The 15,810-nt window shown below is 41.9% G+C and overlaps 1 protein-coding gene across 2 annotated transcripts in view; it reads right to left on the bottom strand.

Annotated features, from left to right (window-relative positions):
* The window catches only part of Tmem185a (transmembrane protein 185A), a 32,542-nt gene extending 28,587 nt beyond the window's left edge, over positions 1–3,955 (bottom strand). The window contains exon 1 of one of the 2 annotated variants that reach the window (XM_052740588.1): positions 3,768–3,955. In XM_052740588.1, the coding sequence (XP_052596548.1) occupies positions 3,768–3,805 (38 nt within the window). In that variant the 5' untranslated portion in view covers positions 3,806–3,955. The other variant, XM_052740581.1, reaches the window with a different exon arrangement.
* Between the last annotated feature and the right edge of the window lie 11,855 nt (positions 3,956–15,810).

The raw sequence follows: 15,810 nt of genomic DNA, 5'->3' as shown, positions 1-15,810 counted from the left end.
AAGGATACAGCCAGCATGGAGACACATGCCTTTAATCTCAATACCAACCATATATGTCTATACAACCTGGAGGTCTGTATAGACAGGCAGTGATGAGGAGGTCATGTGGTTGGGTTTACAACCGATGAGAAGGCACAACAGAAAGTCAATAAAAAGACAGATACACAGGAAGTAGGTCTCTTTCTGAGGGGAAGGACGACAGCAGCAGTGAAGGGTAAGAAAGATTTTTGAGTATCAACTCTTAGCTACTGCTCTGACCTCTTGGGCTTTTAACTCTGCATTTGGCTCTGTGTTTCTTATTTAATAAGACTGTTACATCTACACATGTCCACATAACACCCCCACTCCAAAAGGCATTTTTCAGTCTTTGTTCCAGTATATAATACCCAAGGGATATACCTCACTCGCATCAGGAGCCCACTACAGATAAGCCAGTATGCCAAGCAGAGTTCTCACAGCCTTCCAATGCTATATAGCTACCAGGGCTGAAGGGCCTTCTCTAACAAATAACAACTCTACCAAAAGAGCAGACAACCCTGAGGACTTGTGATGTAGTCAGGTTGCCCATTTAAAGCCACATACTCCCAAATCTCTACCTCCCAGGGACATTCTGGAATCAGTTTTCCATTTCTGTACACTTCTAATAGTCTGTTTAATCTGTAAAGATGTTAGAGGCTTTAGGCAGTCAAGAAGGATTCTTGGTAGACATAGTATGTTTCAAGAATTTTAACTTGTGCAACTAAAGGGCCATTATGAAAATAAGTTCATGATCAACCAGTTCTGTAGCAGTTGGAAATAGGTAGAGGGTCAGCTGTCAGTCCTTCATAGCTGGGTGCTAAACACTTTTGAATCATTCTGTTACTACTATTTCTAGAAAATTGACAATACTGCAGTGAATTCTCACTGACCAAGACTTGAAAGGTAGGGACCACCAAACCATAACAGTGGCTATTTCTGTGATACATAAATAATCTCCAGAGAACATTCTCCTATACTGTTAAGGTCTTTCCCATCTTGTCAATGGAACAGTTGCACTCTGAAGGGACATAGATAGAGAGAAGAAAAATAAATAGTCCATACAATGAGCAGGAAAGCAGTCATTGAAAGAAGCAGCTCTAGACTTTTCCTACAGGCTGTGGTGAGTTATCATTCATTTCACAAATACTTACAGAGCCAGCTATTTTCTCATGCATATAAACAACAGTAATAAAAGTCATGGGTTTGGCCTCACATGGCTTGAATTTCAGTAGGGAAGAGAAATATTAAATAAACAAAGACAAATGCAAGGGCACAGGTAAGTGCTCTACAGGGAACCTATGGATTCTACAGAGATTGTACAAACAAGGAGTAGTGGACCAGGTTGAAGAAGCCAGGACAACATCCTTCAGCAACTATTAAGTGAGTAGAGATTTCAATGATAAATAGGAGTTAATCAAGTCAAATAGAGGAGGAATCATTCCTATTAAATAAGTAGGTATGATAAAGTCCTAGAGTAAGAGGAACATACATGAATTGGTTGAGAATTAGAGACAGAGAACCAGACAGCAGTATAAAGATCTGAGGTTATTAGCACAGGGTGTTTTCCCTCATTTTGCTCCCCATATATTTGAAAGGCTTTTGTCAGCAGGGAGCAAGATTAAAACACAATGTTAAAAGCTAGATCATCCACAATACATGAAACACCACCAGCTAAGAAAATTCTGACTTAGTATCACCTGGTCATTGTATTCTTGAAACATCTTTAAGGTAACACTGTTCCTTCCCACTAATAGCATTGAGTCAGGACAATGGTGGGCTACAAGAGACCTTTAATTTTTTTTAAGGAGAGATGCATTTTACCCCAATTAGAATTCAAGCACTAATAAGTGTATTGATAATCAGTATAAATCTCTTCAAAGTATTTCATTATAATTTTTAAACTTGTATTTGGAGGGAAAAATGCTAAAGGAAAAACTGGTTAAGGGCATTCATTATAAGTGGACCACTATTTTGCTTTCATAACTCCTAGGTAACTTGGAACATCACCTTGCAGCTTCTGGACTAGCTGATCTGTAATAAAAAAGAAGAACTTTCTATTTGTAACACTGCAACCAGCCATTAATTCAGGTTCAATAGCCTTGTGAAAAATTATACTCATTCTACAGATGAAACTGACAGATAAGTGAGTTAGGTTCCCAAGGACACAAAACAATTCAGCCTTTATTTCTCTTTCTTATCATCCTCTCCAAATAATGAAAATGCACAAGATGTGTCCAGCTTCAGTACCATCGCAGTTGTCATATAGACAAAACCTAACTCATAGGAGCACCAGAGGAAAAACTATAGTATACTTACTCTAAATGAACTCTCCTCTCTGCAGAATACCTTCAAGGCCAACAGTAATGATCATAGATCAAGGGCAGAATATGAACACAAAGACAGAGAAGAGCACCCAGCCACTACCAGTGGCTTTATAATTTAAAATGTCACCACCCTCAAGGAAATTACACTACAAATAGTCCCCTCTCCTCCTCTCTCCAGTTCCTTTCATGTCCAACAAACAGCCAAGAAAGTGATTTCGCTGGGCTGGAAAAGTTCAGGAATGCACAATACAGCAAATCATCTATCTACCTTCCCTTTACTTCCAGGCTGGAACTGACAAGCATCTTAAGTACCTAGCACAGGACCTAGCACACAGAGCAAGACTAGCTTACTTGAGTCCATGGCTTCGAATTACAAATAAATGAACAGATACTCCTTTTACATAGTAATGGATTTAAAGAGATCAGTGAAGTGAACTCATCTCACAGCTTATTAAAGAAGAGCAAAGAATCACTAGTTAACTATGGCCTGGGCTCCAATCTAGGTCTTGACTCAGTTTACTTTCAAAAACGTTTTATAAGTGTCTACTATATGACGGATGGGGTGGGTGGGAGGTGCTGTGGAATGGGACAACCAGGAAATGGTTTCTGTTTCAGGAGCTCACAGCCCTGAGGGAACAGGGTTTTTGTTGTTGTTGTTGTTTGTTTGTTTGTTTGTTTTTACAACAGTTTGGCAAATGCAAGGTAAAGGATTTATACTTTAGCCAATGTTTTCTCCACACTGCCCATTAGGTATTTCAAGTCTGGGAAATAAGCAGTGCAGTATCTACTTCTTGCGAATAAACTTATAGCAAAGGCTAAGATAATGCGTATGGAAACGATCAAGTTCACCCCCAAAGGTATTATGTAAGATTTACCATACCCTGGCAATGACTCTAAAAATTCAGTATCTCAGATATCAGTTCGATAAATAAGCAGAGAAACGGCGGACAGGCATAAATTCAAGGAAAACCCCACGGGCTGGAACTAGAGGAAACATCTGGGAAGGTGGTTGGGGAGCGGGGGTGGGGGGGGGTGGGGGGGGATGTCGGGATCAAGTGACATGGCCCTGGCTGAGAGAATAGGAACAGGCAGAGCGGTGAGGGAAAAAAAAAAAGAAATCGAGACAGAGAAGTTGGAATACCAAGAAAAGAAGACGAGTGGAGAGCAATGGGCTTCCCTCCAGGAGGACACAGCTTCAAGCTGGGCAACCTGGGCCACCGCCAGTTGGTTCCAGTTGGTGCGGGAGGAAGAAGCGGATGAACCGACTCTGAGGCCAACACTGCTTTCTGGAGAGCAGCTGGCAGCCATGAGGAGCCTCGGGCCGGTACCTAGGTCCTCAGGCTGCAACACCGCGGCCGCCTTTCCTCTCCCAGCCGCTGCCTGAACCCAAGCCCCCGTCTGGCACCGCCAATGTAACCGCCTCACCTCGGGTTGAAGTCCTGAAAGAGGCCCCTCAGGTTCATGGCGGAAAACTTCACCGAGGCGTCCTCCTCTTCCCCCCCGCCCCCCGCGCCGCGAAGCCTGCGCCTTAGAGCGGGTTCATGCTGCCAAAGACAGCCGCGTCGCCAACGCCGCCACCAGCAGAAACCCAAGCAACCAACCGCCTCTGACACTCCTTCCGGCTTCCGTAGCTACGATGCGCATGCGCTCTAAGTCTCCTCCCGGAGCTCGCCAGACCCGGAGGTTACAGGCTGGCTGGCTGTGGTTATATTTGCTCCCCAATCCTGGCCTGCCGAGCAGAGCGACTACAAAAAGAGGAGGGAAGGCATGGAGAACCTCAGAGGTGGGGAGCGCTGACTGGATGGAAGCCCTTAAGGAGAGTGAACGCCAAACAGGAGTCCCATGATGAGATCATCGCAGACACCTGTCCCCTTGGCCACCTGTCACCCAGACCTGTACTGAGGGTTTCCCCAAAATTGACTGAACCTTGAGCTACATCTACCTGAGTTGCCAGTAAATCCAGTTTGCATATCAACTTCCTTTCCATGCCCCTAGCTTACCCAGATAATCCTGACTATTCCAAACTCACATTATCCAGCACCAAAGTCATTTACCTTGTCAACCATTTTCCCATCCTGGGTCCCCACTGTGATTGGCAGCAGGTCTATTCATCGGGATGCCCAAACTGGAGATGTGGAACTCATCCTTATCCTAATCTAGTTCAAGAGTCTCCTTGGCTCCTGTCGGGACTTTGTAGTGGCTTCAAATCTGGCTTTTTCCACTCCCAGCCATACTATTTAGAACTGCCAGGTTCATCTTATTGGGCAAGTTAACACTTTGGGGGCTCAGATTTTGTCCTCTGCAAAATGGAGATGAAAAAACTACGTTTCCACCTTGGTTAGGAAAGTTCAGAGAGATCATGCATGATGCATAGCCTACCATATGTTAGATGCTCAAAGAATGCTGTTGTAGCTTGAATTTTCCTGCCTGGCCCACAGTCAGGACAAATCTCTCTCCCCTGCCAGTCCCACAGCCGTCAGACCCGACCAAGTAAACATAGAGACTTATATTGGTTACAAACTGTATGGCCGTGGCAGGCTTCTTGCTAACTGTTCTTACAGCTTAAATTAATCCATTTCCATTAATCTATACCTTGCCACATGGCTCGTGGCTTACCGGCATCTTCACATGCTGTTTGTCATCGTGGCGGCTGGCAGTGTCTCTCTCACCCAGCTTCCTGTTCTCTCAATTCTCCTCTCTGTTAGTCCTGCCTATACTTCCTGCCTGGCCACTGGCCAATCAGTGATTTATTTATTGACCAATCAGCAACACATTTGCCATACAGAATATCCCACAGCATGCTGTTGCTCTTTTAGGTGACAACCTTTTTAAAGGATTCTGTTTGCTTTTCAAATCCAAGAGTAATTCAGCCTCATAACAGAGGACTTAGTCTACCATCTTTACTTGCAACCAATTTAAGAGTTGTTGTTTTCATGAGCACACCAATACCGTAAACATTAATCTGGAATCATTATGGGTAATAGTCATACTTTGTTACAATAGCTGAGTTTCATGAATGGCAATTTTATGTTGGTTAGCCCCAGGGGAAGCTTAAGAAGATCACAGTTTGGAGAATCATACTTTGCCATGATGTATCATCTTTCTTCTGGAAACTTGAAAACATTCCGCAAGTGGTAATTATGATCCCTAACACCCACTGAGAAATGGATATTATTATATGAGTGGTTTATGAGTGAGTAACCTGAATGAAGCATCCAGCTGCTGAAGCACCATGACCCTTTCTCAGAAATTTTGATCCACCTTGTTGTGGAATATTCCTTTACACTATGTGAAGATATCTCACTGTGATTGGTTTAATAAAAAGCTGAATAGCCAATAGCTTGGAAAAGTTTTCAGGCACACAGGCTGCTGGGATGAAGAAGGGATGAGAAGCCAGCCAGATGTAGGACAAGTCAGACACACAAAATGGGATAGAGGTAAAAGCCACATGGTAGAACATAGATTAATAAAAAATACGGGTTGATTTAAGTTATAAGAGGTAATTAGAAACAAGCCTAAGCTATCAGCCGAGCTTTCATAATTAATAAGACGTCTCCACGTGGTTATTTGGGAGCTAGATGGCAGGACAGAAAAAGTCCAACTATAGCACCTTCCCTGACCATCCTCCAGATGATGCCCAATGTCTAGCCCTGAGGACTCTCCTAGTGAATAGTAAAATACAGAAAAGCTAAAGCATAGAGAAGCTTGCATAATGTGTCCTGTACAAAGTAGCTAGTGAAGGTGGAGGAACAAAGATGCAACTTAACATTCCAGCAAACTAGAGGTTACACTGCTAACAAAAGTTAACTGCCAATGTACAGAGTAGCCAGAATCACCTTATTTCCTGAGGGTTTTACCTCAAGCAGACATCAAGAAAACAGCTTGTCAGCTCTAATGCTTGAATAACTTGTATCATGGTTTTCTCAAAAGCTTCACGGAAAGTGGCCAGGCAAGTTGCTTAGAGTCCAAATGCTACTTTTGGTGAATTCTTGGGTATTCCTGGAACTGAGATACTTTTCTACAGGCTCATGAATTCAATTTTACTAGTTCTCTCTACAATAGGCCATGGGGACTTCTTATCCTGAATACCATGACAAAAGTATGCCAACTATTGTCATTATGTTCTTTTATTTTGACAAACCCAGTTGCCATGAAAAATACTGAAGGAATTGGGCTATCACAAAGTCCGGATCTTCAGTCTTCAAGATTGGGAGTTACCTTGACTGCCTCAAAAACACTAGATGCCTAGCCCTATGCTCTACTAGTATTCACACTGGCCTCTGTGACAGACTTCTGAAGATCAGAGACTTAAAGGAGAGAATCATAGTGCATTATGACACTTAAATTAAGAGACCTGGATTAGAGGAAGGAAGCTTTTCTTTGTGGTTCAGATATACACACTACCAGTGCTTCTTCCATGGACTTCATTAGTAAAGTGGAAAGGGTGTAGATTTAGAAGACTTAGATTAGACACTAGTGTAGCTAGAGTTTTCCTGCCTGGCCCACAGTCAGGACAAATCTCTCTCACCCGCCAGCCCCACAGCCGTCAGACCCGACCAAGTAAACATAGAGACTTATTTTGGTTACAAACTGTATGGCCATGGCAGGCTTTTTGTTAACTGTTCTTACAGTTTAAATTAATTCATTTTTATTAATCTATACCTTGCCACATGGCTCGTGGCTTACTGGCATCTTTACATGCTGTTTGTCATCATGGCGGCTGGCAGTGTCTCCCTCACCCAGCTTCCTGTTCTCTCTATTCTCCTCTCTGTTAGTCCCGCCTATATTTCCTGCCTGGCCACTGGCCAATCAGTGATTTATTTATTGACCAATCAGCAACACATTTGACATACAGATCATCCCACAGCACTTCCCCTTTTCTTTTCTTAAAAAGGAAGGTTTTAACCTTTACATATCTCTAAAGTCAGCTTGGTATATTTGGGAATTTGGGCGTAGCTTTTTTTTTATTATTTCTTGCTGGAGGGGGGCGCTGTATCTTATGGGGACACAAAGAAAATTTTAGGATTATGGAATAGTCCATGAGGCTGTATTGTCTGAGCCAGATGCCTTGAAACCATTCTGGATGTTGGATCATCTGGGCCATGGTGTCATCGGAGACCTTCAGGGGGTCTTGGCTGGTCAAATCTGATGTATCTTAATCTGGAACAAATCTATAGCCTCTTGCTTTCTGTGGAAACAAAAAAGACTCTTTTTCAAAGCAACATATCCTTACATCCAAATTTTGAAGTTAAGGTATCTTTAAAATATACATACTGGTTTAACTCAGTTTTCTTTACAATCAAATCTCTCTCTGTAGTTAAGAATCCCAAAGACAACATAATCCAGATTCTCTGTGTAATATTTATCTCTACGTGGCTTATTTTTATACTACCTTTACTGTCTCTTTAAAGACTTTATTTTAAAAAACAATTTTTTTATATAACTGTATATATTTTTTTTCTTTTAAGCCTATGTACATTTTTTACACACATTGTAAACTATTACATCTGAATCTGTCCTGTCTTATTGTGAATCTGTTGCTTTAAACTGCAGCAGCTGTGGCTGCTGGTTCCACCCACCTCAGCTTCCCAACATGGCCATGGTACTTTACCACCAGCTCTGGGAGCTAACGTGGGTCTATGCTTTTATCCAAGTAGCGTGTAGCCCAGAAACCTCTTTTTTTGTTTTGTACTAGTAAAGTCTAAATTTATCACGCAGCTTAATGTGCCACTTGCAGAGGCCTCATTCCTGCCATTCTGTAGGTCGAGCGCACGCTAGGAACCCGCCAGTAGCTCAAACCAGCAGCTGCCGCTCATTTGAGAGAGACAATTAGGAACCGTTTTTAGTTCTGTTTTAGAATCTTTTTTCTCAGTTTTTAGGTGGAAACTCTTGCCCCACGTTGGGCGCCATTTGTAGCTAGAGTTTTCCTGCCTGGCCCACAGTCAGGACAAATCTCTCTCACCCGCCAGCCCCACAGCCGCTCAGACCCGACCAAGTAAACATAGAGACTTATTTTGGTTACAAACTGTATGGCCGTGGCAGGCTTTTTGTTAACTGTTCTTACAGTTTAAATTAATTCATTTTTTTTTTTTTTTTTTTTTTTTTTGGTTTTTCGAGACAGGGTTTCTCTGTGTAGTTTTGCGCCTTTCCTGGAACTCATTTGGTAGTCCAGGCTGGCCTCGAACTCACAGAGATCCGCCTGGCTCTGCCTCCCGAGTGCTGGGATTAAAGGCGTGCGCCACCACCGCCCGGCTTCATTTTTATTAATCTATACCTTGCCACATGGCTTGGCTTACTGGCATCTTTACATGCTGTTTGTCATCATGGTGGCTGGCAGTGTCTCCCTCACCCAGCTTCCTGTTCTCTCAATTCTCCTCTCTGTTAGTCCCGCCTATATTTCCTGCCTGGCCACTGGCCAATCAGTGATTTATTTATTGACCAATCAGCAACACATTTGACATACAGATCATCCCACAGCACACTAGTTTTACCACTAAATTCAGTGGGAGAAGTGACAGCTAGTATCTATTCTTGGACCTATTAAAGACTGTTGATATTTTCTGGAGGATAGATTGACAAATTCTTCAGACAAGAAACAGATACCAGTTCCCAAGACTGACCTGACTTATTTCCCTAAAGTCCCACCAACTAAAGAATTGCTGCAGACCCCAGGATGTTGTCCATTTACAAAAAGCAACCTGGGCCAGGTGTGGTGGCACACACCTTTAATAGCACTCAAGAGGCAGAGACAGGTGAATTTCTGAGAGTTTAAAGCCAGTCTGGTCTACATATCAAGTTCCAAAATAGCCTGAGATATATAGAGAGACTTGGTTTAAAAAATGCAACCTGTATTTTCCTAAGAGAACCTATTGTTCCTGAGTTTAGTGTGATTTTCATAAACCTGTGAATTTTCTTGTCTTGAGATCTTCTTATGAGGTGGTTGTGTCTGAAGTCTGAACAAGAGGAGTTTAATAGACTACACAGCTCTATTTGGGAACTTGACAATCTGGAGGAGGAGTTGGGAGGCCAGTAGAAGGGATGAAAGTACCTATGGTTCTAATGACATCTACAACTGTTCCTTTGGCTTCTTCCAGAGACTATAAGTAGCAACCAACTTAGGGAAGCTTCTTTTGGGACTTGTGACCAGAAAAGCCTTAGAGAGGACAAGAAAGTTCTAAAGAGCCAGTAGCCATTCTTGCATCCAGGACAACACCAAAGGAAGGTAGGCCACCAACCCTCATGGGATTGTTGATCACCTTCCCTTACTAGGATTTCCTACCTACTGAAGGATCAGAGGCTGTTTTCTATTGGGAAGCAGAGTGGTAAAACTGTACCTTGACCTTCAGAGCCAACATGGTCTCCCTGTTTCCTATCTAAACTTTCCCAGCTGCCAAGGGTTTTAGAAAGCCTTCTTAAGTAGATGGGGAGGATAGGATCTGGGGAACCTCTATTCTGGACTCTATTTCTGTAATGCCAAGGTCAAATGAACATAGCCAAACATAATGGAAGACTGCTGCATCCAGCACTGCTTAGGTCCTGGAATCTTGACTAGGGGTCGAAACGGAATGATGAAAAGAACAGATGCATGAATACAGAAAAGCTTGGGTCAAGTGTGGTGTGCACTCTGACAGAGTGACACTTACTACTGCCACCATAGGAGGGAGCCTCAGCATGTTTATTAGGCACAGCAGAGGGGGGAGGGTTTAGATAGTCCCAGTAGGAAGTCTCTATAGGTGAGCAGTCACAGGCTGTAAACAGCCAGAAAGAAGAAGCTGCAGTTGCTAGTTTTTGTACACACTGATCAGTAGTTTTGAAAACCCTCAGGAAAGCTTTACCATCCCTCTGAGCCTCACCAAGAAAGGCTTTGACACTCCCATGAGGCTGAGGCATTGGAGTCATTGGCATGATTGTGCCCATGCCATTTACTCAGTGCTTCCTCTGCTCTCTACAGAAAACAGGATGGATGGGTCTACCAGAGGTCATTGACTAGATTCACACAAAACTTGCATTTGTTCTCATCCCCATTTCTCAGTCTCCCCTTCACTTTCCTTTTTCCCCTTTGTGCTTCTGTCTTGTTCTTCTGGGACCTTCTGCCTAAAATTAGATAGATGTCCTCTCCTTCCCTTTATTTTCTCTAAGCATCCTTTAAGCAGAGTTAGCCTATAACCTTTAGTCCTTCAGCTTCTTTCATCCAGAATATGGTTTCTAAACCCTCTGCATTGTGCCAGATGCTGTACGAGGCAATGAGAACAAACAGAAATGAATAATCAAAAACAGCATTGTGACTAAGTTTCCAGAACTTGAGAACTGATTGAATCTGAACTTGAGTTGAATCTGAAAGGACAAATAAGATTTCAGGCTGTGAAAAGTGAAAAGGAAATTACAAGCAGAGAAAACACTTCACAAGTGTCTGTACCTATCCTTGACTTCTCTATGCTTACTAGGTCAGAAAATAATTCTGAGCAGCAATAGCTAAACAGCAGCCACATGGCCAAGGGCACTTGAATGAACAACAATCTCTGGCCACAAGCCTGAACAGTTCCCAAACAACTTGAGGAAATTATCTTGGGCAAGATGCCTGTAACATCCTCTTTTCCAGCAAGCCATCCAGTCTGGAATCTGAGCGTTTATCACAAAATTGTTTCCCTCTGATAATTAGCCATAATAAAGCTATGCTGAATTCGCTGTACAAATGCAACCATAGAAGAATTTCTAATTCAGGTAAATCATTTAGTTACAGTATCCATTATGTCTATACTGGAGTCCTCTGATGTCCTAGACTTGATTTCTTTTTTCTGTCACCTAGAGCAACTAGCTCTGCCTCAAAATAGCCCATATGAAGTCTTGTTTTACTGTGCTAGGTCTCTGATCCTTGAAGACTCAGATCAGGAAGTCTGATGCCTCCTGCCACTTCCTTGCAGCTCTGAAGCTTGTTTATACAACAGATGCTCAATAATTTTGTGAAATGAATTGAGTATCACACCTCTTCTTTCCTTCCAAAGTTTCTAGAGGCTGTAGACATTACCTCTGGGCACACACACTCCCGTTTTCCTACCAGGTTCTTTCAGGTCATGGACACAAAGAAGTTTTTGTTCTTATTATAGAATAGCTTACTTTTAATGTGAGTCTGTGGTGTATGCATGTGCATATATATGTGTATTTTGTATGTACACATGTGTGTGGGTGTGTATACATGTATGTGGCCATGCATATGTAGGCCAAAGGTCAATATTGGATGTTTTCCTCTATCACCCTCCACTTTATTTATTGATACATGGTATCTCAATGAACCTGGAACTCACTGAATAGGCATAACTAGCTCGCTGGCCAGCAAATTACAGGGCTCCTCCTTTCTCTGCCTCCATAACACTAGCATTATAAGCATGTACCACTATACCTAGCTCTCTTCTTCTTACATGGATGCAGAGGGTCCAAACTCAGGTCACCATGCTGTGCAGCAAGAATTTTCCGGACAGACCTATCTCCCTAGGTCTAGAACAACTTATAACATGTTGGCAAGATGGGAGATGAGCCATTCATTTAATAACAGATTTTGAAGGGGAAAAATTGCCTCAATTAATGTACATATGAATTGTATGATATATACTGACTCAGTCTCAATGATATTAAAGTCTTAGAGAGAAGGCTTATATTCGGTATTAGTCTCCTACTGTGTGTGAACCTGGATAATATTACAGATTGAAAATGTACCTTCCAAACAGACTAATTGAAGTCTTAAATACAACTCATAATACTTGTGAAGGCAATCTTATTTGACAATAGAGACTTTGCAGCTGAGATGAGGTCATTAGAGTGGGTTCTTAATCCAATATGACTATGTTCTTCTGATAAAAGGGAAATCTGGACACAAACACAAAGGAAAAGCATCTATATGCTTTTTAGATACACATGATTATGGTTTCAAGGCCTCACATAAGCCCCCTGGGGCACCCAGAGGATCTCACTATCTTCCTATGGTCTCCATGAAGGAAGGAAGCTCTTACCTGCTCTGCCCTGCACAGGTCAGTCCCTGGAAATAGGTTCACCCAGGAAACTGATGTGCAGGGCACTAGATGATAGAAATCCCTCCCCCCAAGATAGAGGGACATGGTGAGCATTCTGGCTTTGGCATTCCTAGCCTCCTTAATGAGCATTTTCTGTACCTGTTGTCTAAATATCAAGTGGTATATTTATTTCTACCAGTGATCTTTCTTCAATCCTGGAATCACATAGGGAGCTGCCCTTATTTTTCTATGATCATTTCATTTATCTTCCTCCAGGGCTTCAGCTGACTCTGGTCCTCACATCCCTCCCCAAGCAAGCCAAGGAAAATTGATATGGATCTGGAAAAATTTCCTCCTGACCCTCGTGGTGGTACTCTTCACAGCCATCTCAGGATATCAAAGTCCTTTCCTGTCCAGCTCCTGTCTAATTCCTAAATTGCATCTTTGGGAGTGTTCTACTGACTGAAGGCTAGTGATCACTACTCCATTATTTGCTACAGCCTTTAGTCTATTTGAAGCTTCCATCTGGGAAAGCCATGGTCCTATGGGAACACTATGCATGATCCTAGCAGGCTCTCTCAGTGGCTGATAAGATATACTCCTATTTTATCTTTCTGATCAACCTCAGAAAGCAAAGCTTCATAGTCACCCCAGTAATGTGATCAATTTTCCATGAATGGTTTAACCCTCAGTATCACCACAAAAAGATATTTGCATGTTAACATTAGCAGAAGTCTTAGCTTGGACTTAGTGTGGAGACAGGCTGTTACCACAACAGTGGGGAAGTTAAGATTACAACAGGGATTTGGACTATTTGGGCCATTGCCTTCTCTTAACACCAAGGAGGAAATCATAAATGGTTATGTAGTAGTTGGTCAACAAAAAGCAATTAATATGATTTGTTATAATAAAATCTTTATTTCTCAGAGGAGTTTCTGAGAAGGTAAAATATGCCTGGAAATTCTTCACTTTCCCAAATGCCTACCTTCTAGATGAAAGATACTTCAAATACAAGATACCTAATTTTCAAATCACTCTAGAACTGAACATAGTCGTGAACATTTGTAATCTCAGTACTTAGAGGCAGGAGAATCAGGAGTTCAAGGTCATCCTCCACCACACAGACTGAGCTACATGACACCTTGTCTCAAAACAACAAAAACAACTAACAAGAACAATCAAAAACTGAAACCCAAAAAGAAACCCCTCAAATTATTCTAAAAACATCAATAGGAAGGGTTCATCTTCATTCGGTGGCACTTTTTTGTAATTTTACAGTAAGCTCTCATCTCAGCACACTGTTTTCTCATTGTTTTGATTCATGGTTACGAACTAAAGCTCCCCCATAAAGCCACACCTATGATAAAGCTTTTAAAAGGCTGATGGATTGATTGATTAGGGCTTATGACTGTAGACATTTGAAATGTCGCAGATACATTACCAAACTACCTTGGGCTATCTTGTGTCCCCTTGGTAGCCATACATTTATACTTTTGTGTCTGACCTACTATATTTTCAAATGTCAGATAAAACACTTGTAATGTATTAACAGGCCTCTAGTTTTCATCAACCCCAACAACTAAGAATGTCATCAAATAGTATCTAAAACCAAAGCAGATATTTCTCTGCCTTGTAACCTGCTTGCTTAAGAGTTCCTAATAGCTGGGTGGTGGTGGCACACACCTTTAATCCCAGCACTTGGGAGGCAGAGCCAGGCAGAACTCTGTGAGTTCGAGGCCAGCCTGATCTACAGAGCAAGATCCAGGATAGGCACCAAAACTACATGGAGAAACCTTGTCTCAAAAAAACAAAATAAATAAATATAGAGTTCCTACCAATGTATTTTAAAAGCACTTTGATTTATGGCTTACTTTCTTCTGTAATTATAGAGGTTCACGTAACTACTTCCACATTAGAATATTTTACTCAGAGCAACTTAATCCATATTACTGAGTCATGGTCACTCATTTGGCTTAGGATAAATGACCTTTTATTACCTTTAAGATGAGATCTGTGGGGTTATTTTTTGTTTGTTTTGTTTTTGTTTTTGTCTGAATGGTCAACAAATGCCTGTGTGTCACTTATATGCTCTACTTGACAGGACTTTCATGAACACCTATATCAGTGCCTTTAGGCATATTGCAAATGAGGATATTTGCCATGAGGAGATGCACAGAAAAATAGCAATAGAAGAATGATTTTTTTAAGCTTCTTTACAAAATCAGAGTTAGCACATCCAATACTGAAGCTTTTTTTTTTTTTCAAATGTTCAGAGGACATTATCACCACATATCTAAATATGGTATTTCAAAGTGAACTGTATGTCAAAATCCTATTGCTATTAGAAGGGTTCCATGGTGAACAACAAAGACATAGGAATGTCAGGGGGAGGCCAGGTGATTCTGGGTGGTTCCATGGGTAGGGTATAGTCAGTAGATTCTTTTCACTTTAGGTTGCAATAGTGTAGTAGATTTATAGTGCAATACACTCAGAATGGATCAACCTATTCCCTGAGAGGCATTGTGCAGTACTTGATAGAGAATTGAATTAAGAGACACAGACCTGCCTTGGGAAGAGTGGGAACAGTATAGTGTTTAGATAAATACACACAGGTATCAAGTCCTGGATTTGTTGTTAACTGGATAGGTGAGAAGGCCAGGCAAATATCAGGCTCATAAAGGCTCAGCTGAAAGCTGGGCCTCCCTAGCCTTCCCTAGGCCTCACTATGCCTCACTTCCTGCTTCTCAAAGCTGAGAACAAAGAGCCATTAATCACTGATGTCCCTAACAGCAGGGGCAGGGAAAACTGCATGTACTCTGGCCTGAAATAGTGACCAAATAAGGACAAAGCCTGAGGCCTGTCCAGGCCTGCCCCAAAAAAGAAAAGCTATAGCCTAAACCACCCCCCAATGAACCCTAGCCAATTAGAATGTGCTAATACAATTGCCACTCGCATAAGCTAATCATATCTAAAATGACCTGACTGCTCTAGGAACTCCCCTTAGTTGTGCATAAAAGGAACCTGCAAGCTTTTCTCAGGGCCATTGCCATTTTGCCTTTGTGTGGCATGGTTGGCCTCAGTATACTGGAATCTTTCTCTTGCTGATTGCATATGTGGATGGTGGTCTTTTGTGGGACTTCTCTAGGACCCTAACAGTAGGAATCCTGGGAAATTTCTAAAATCTGTGAGATGCAGTTGCTTTTTCATGTGTAAAATGTGTCATATAGGCATTTTTATCTGGATAGGAGGTATAATGTACAAATGCATTAAAACACCTGACATAGTAACTGGCATATGCGATATTTACTGTCAGGTGTTTTCTAGTAGTTTCTCCATCTGTAGAAATTTATTTTATGTTTCTCAGAACATCTCAGGTAAGTCTCAGCTCACTGAGGGAACCTAAATAGAGAATTAGAAAAAAAAATTCTGCCTAGTAACAGTTGCCTCCAAATTATTGGAGAGTT

This window comes from Peromyscus californicus, unplaced genomic scaffold (assembly GCF_007827085.1).
Source record: "Peromyscus californicus insignis strain IS unplaced genomic scaffold, ASM782708v3 Scaffold_10__1_contigs__length_136768540, whole genome shotgun sequence".
NCBI classification, from domain to species: domain Eukaryota; kingdom Metazoa; phylum Chordata; class Mammalia; order Rodentia; family Cricetidae; genus Peromyscus; species Peromyscus californicus.
This window is presented reverse-complemented; position numbering and strand designations above follow the sequence as displayed.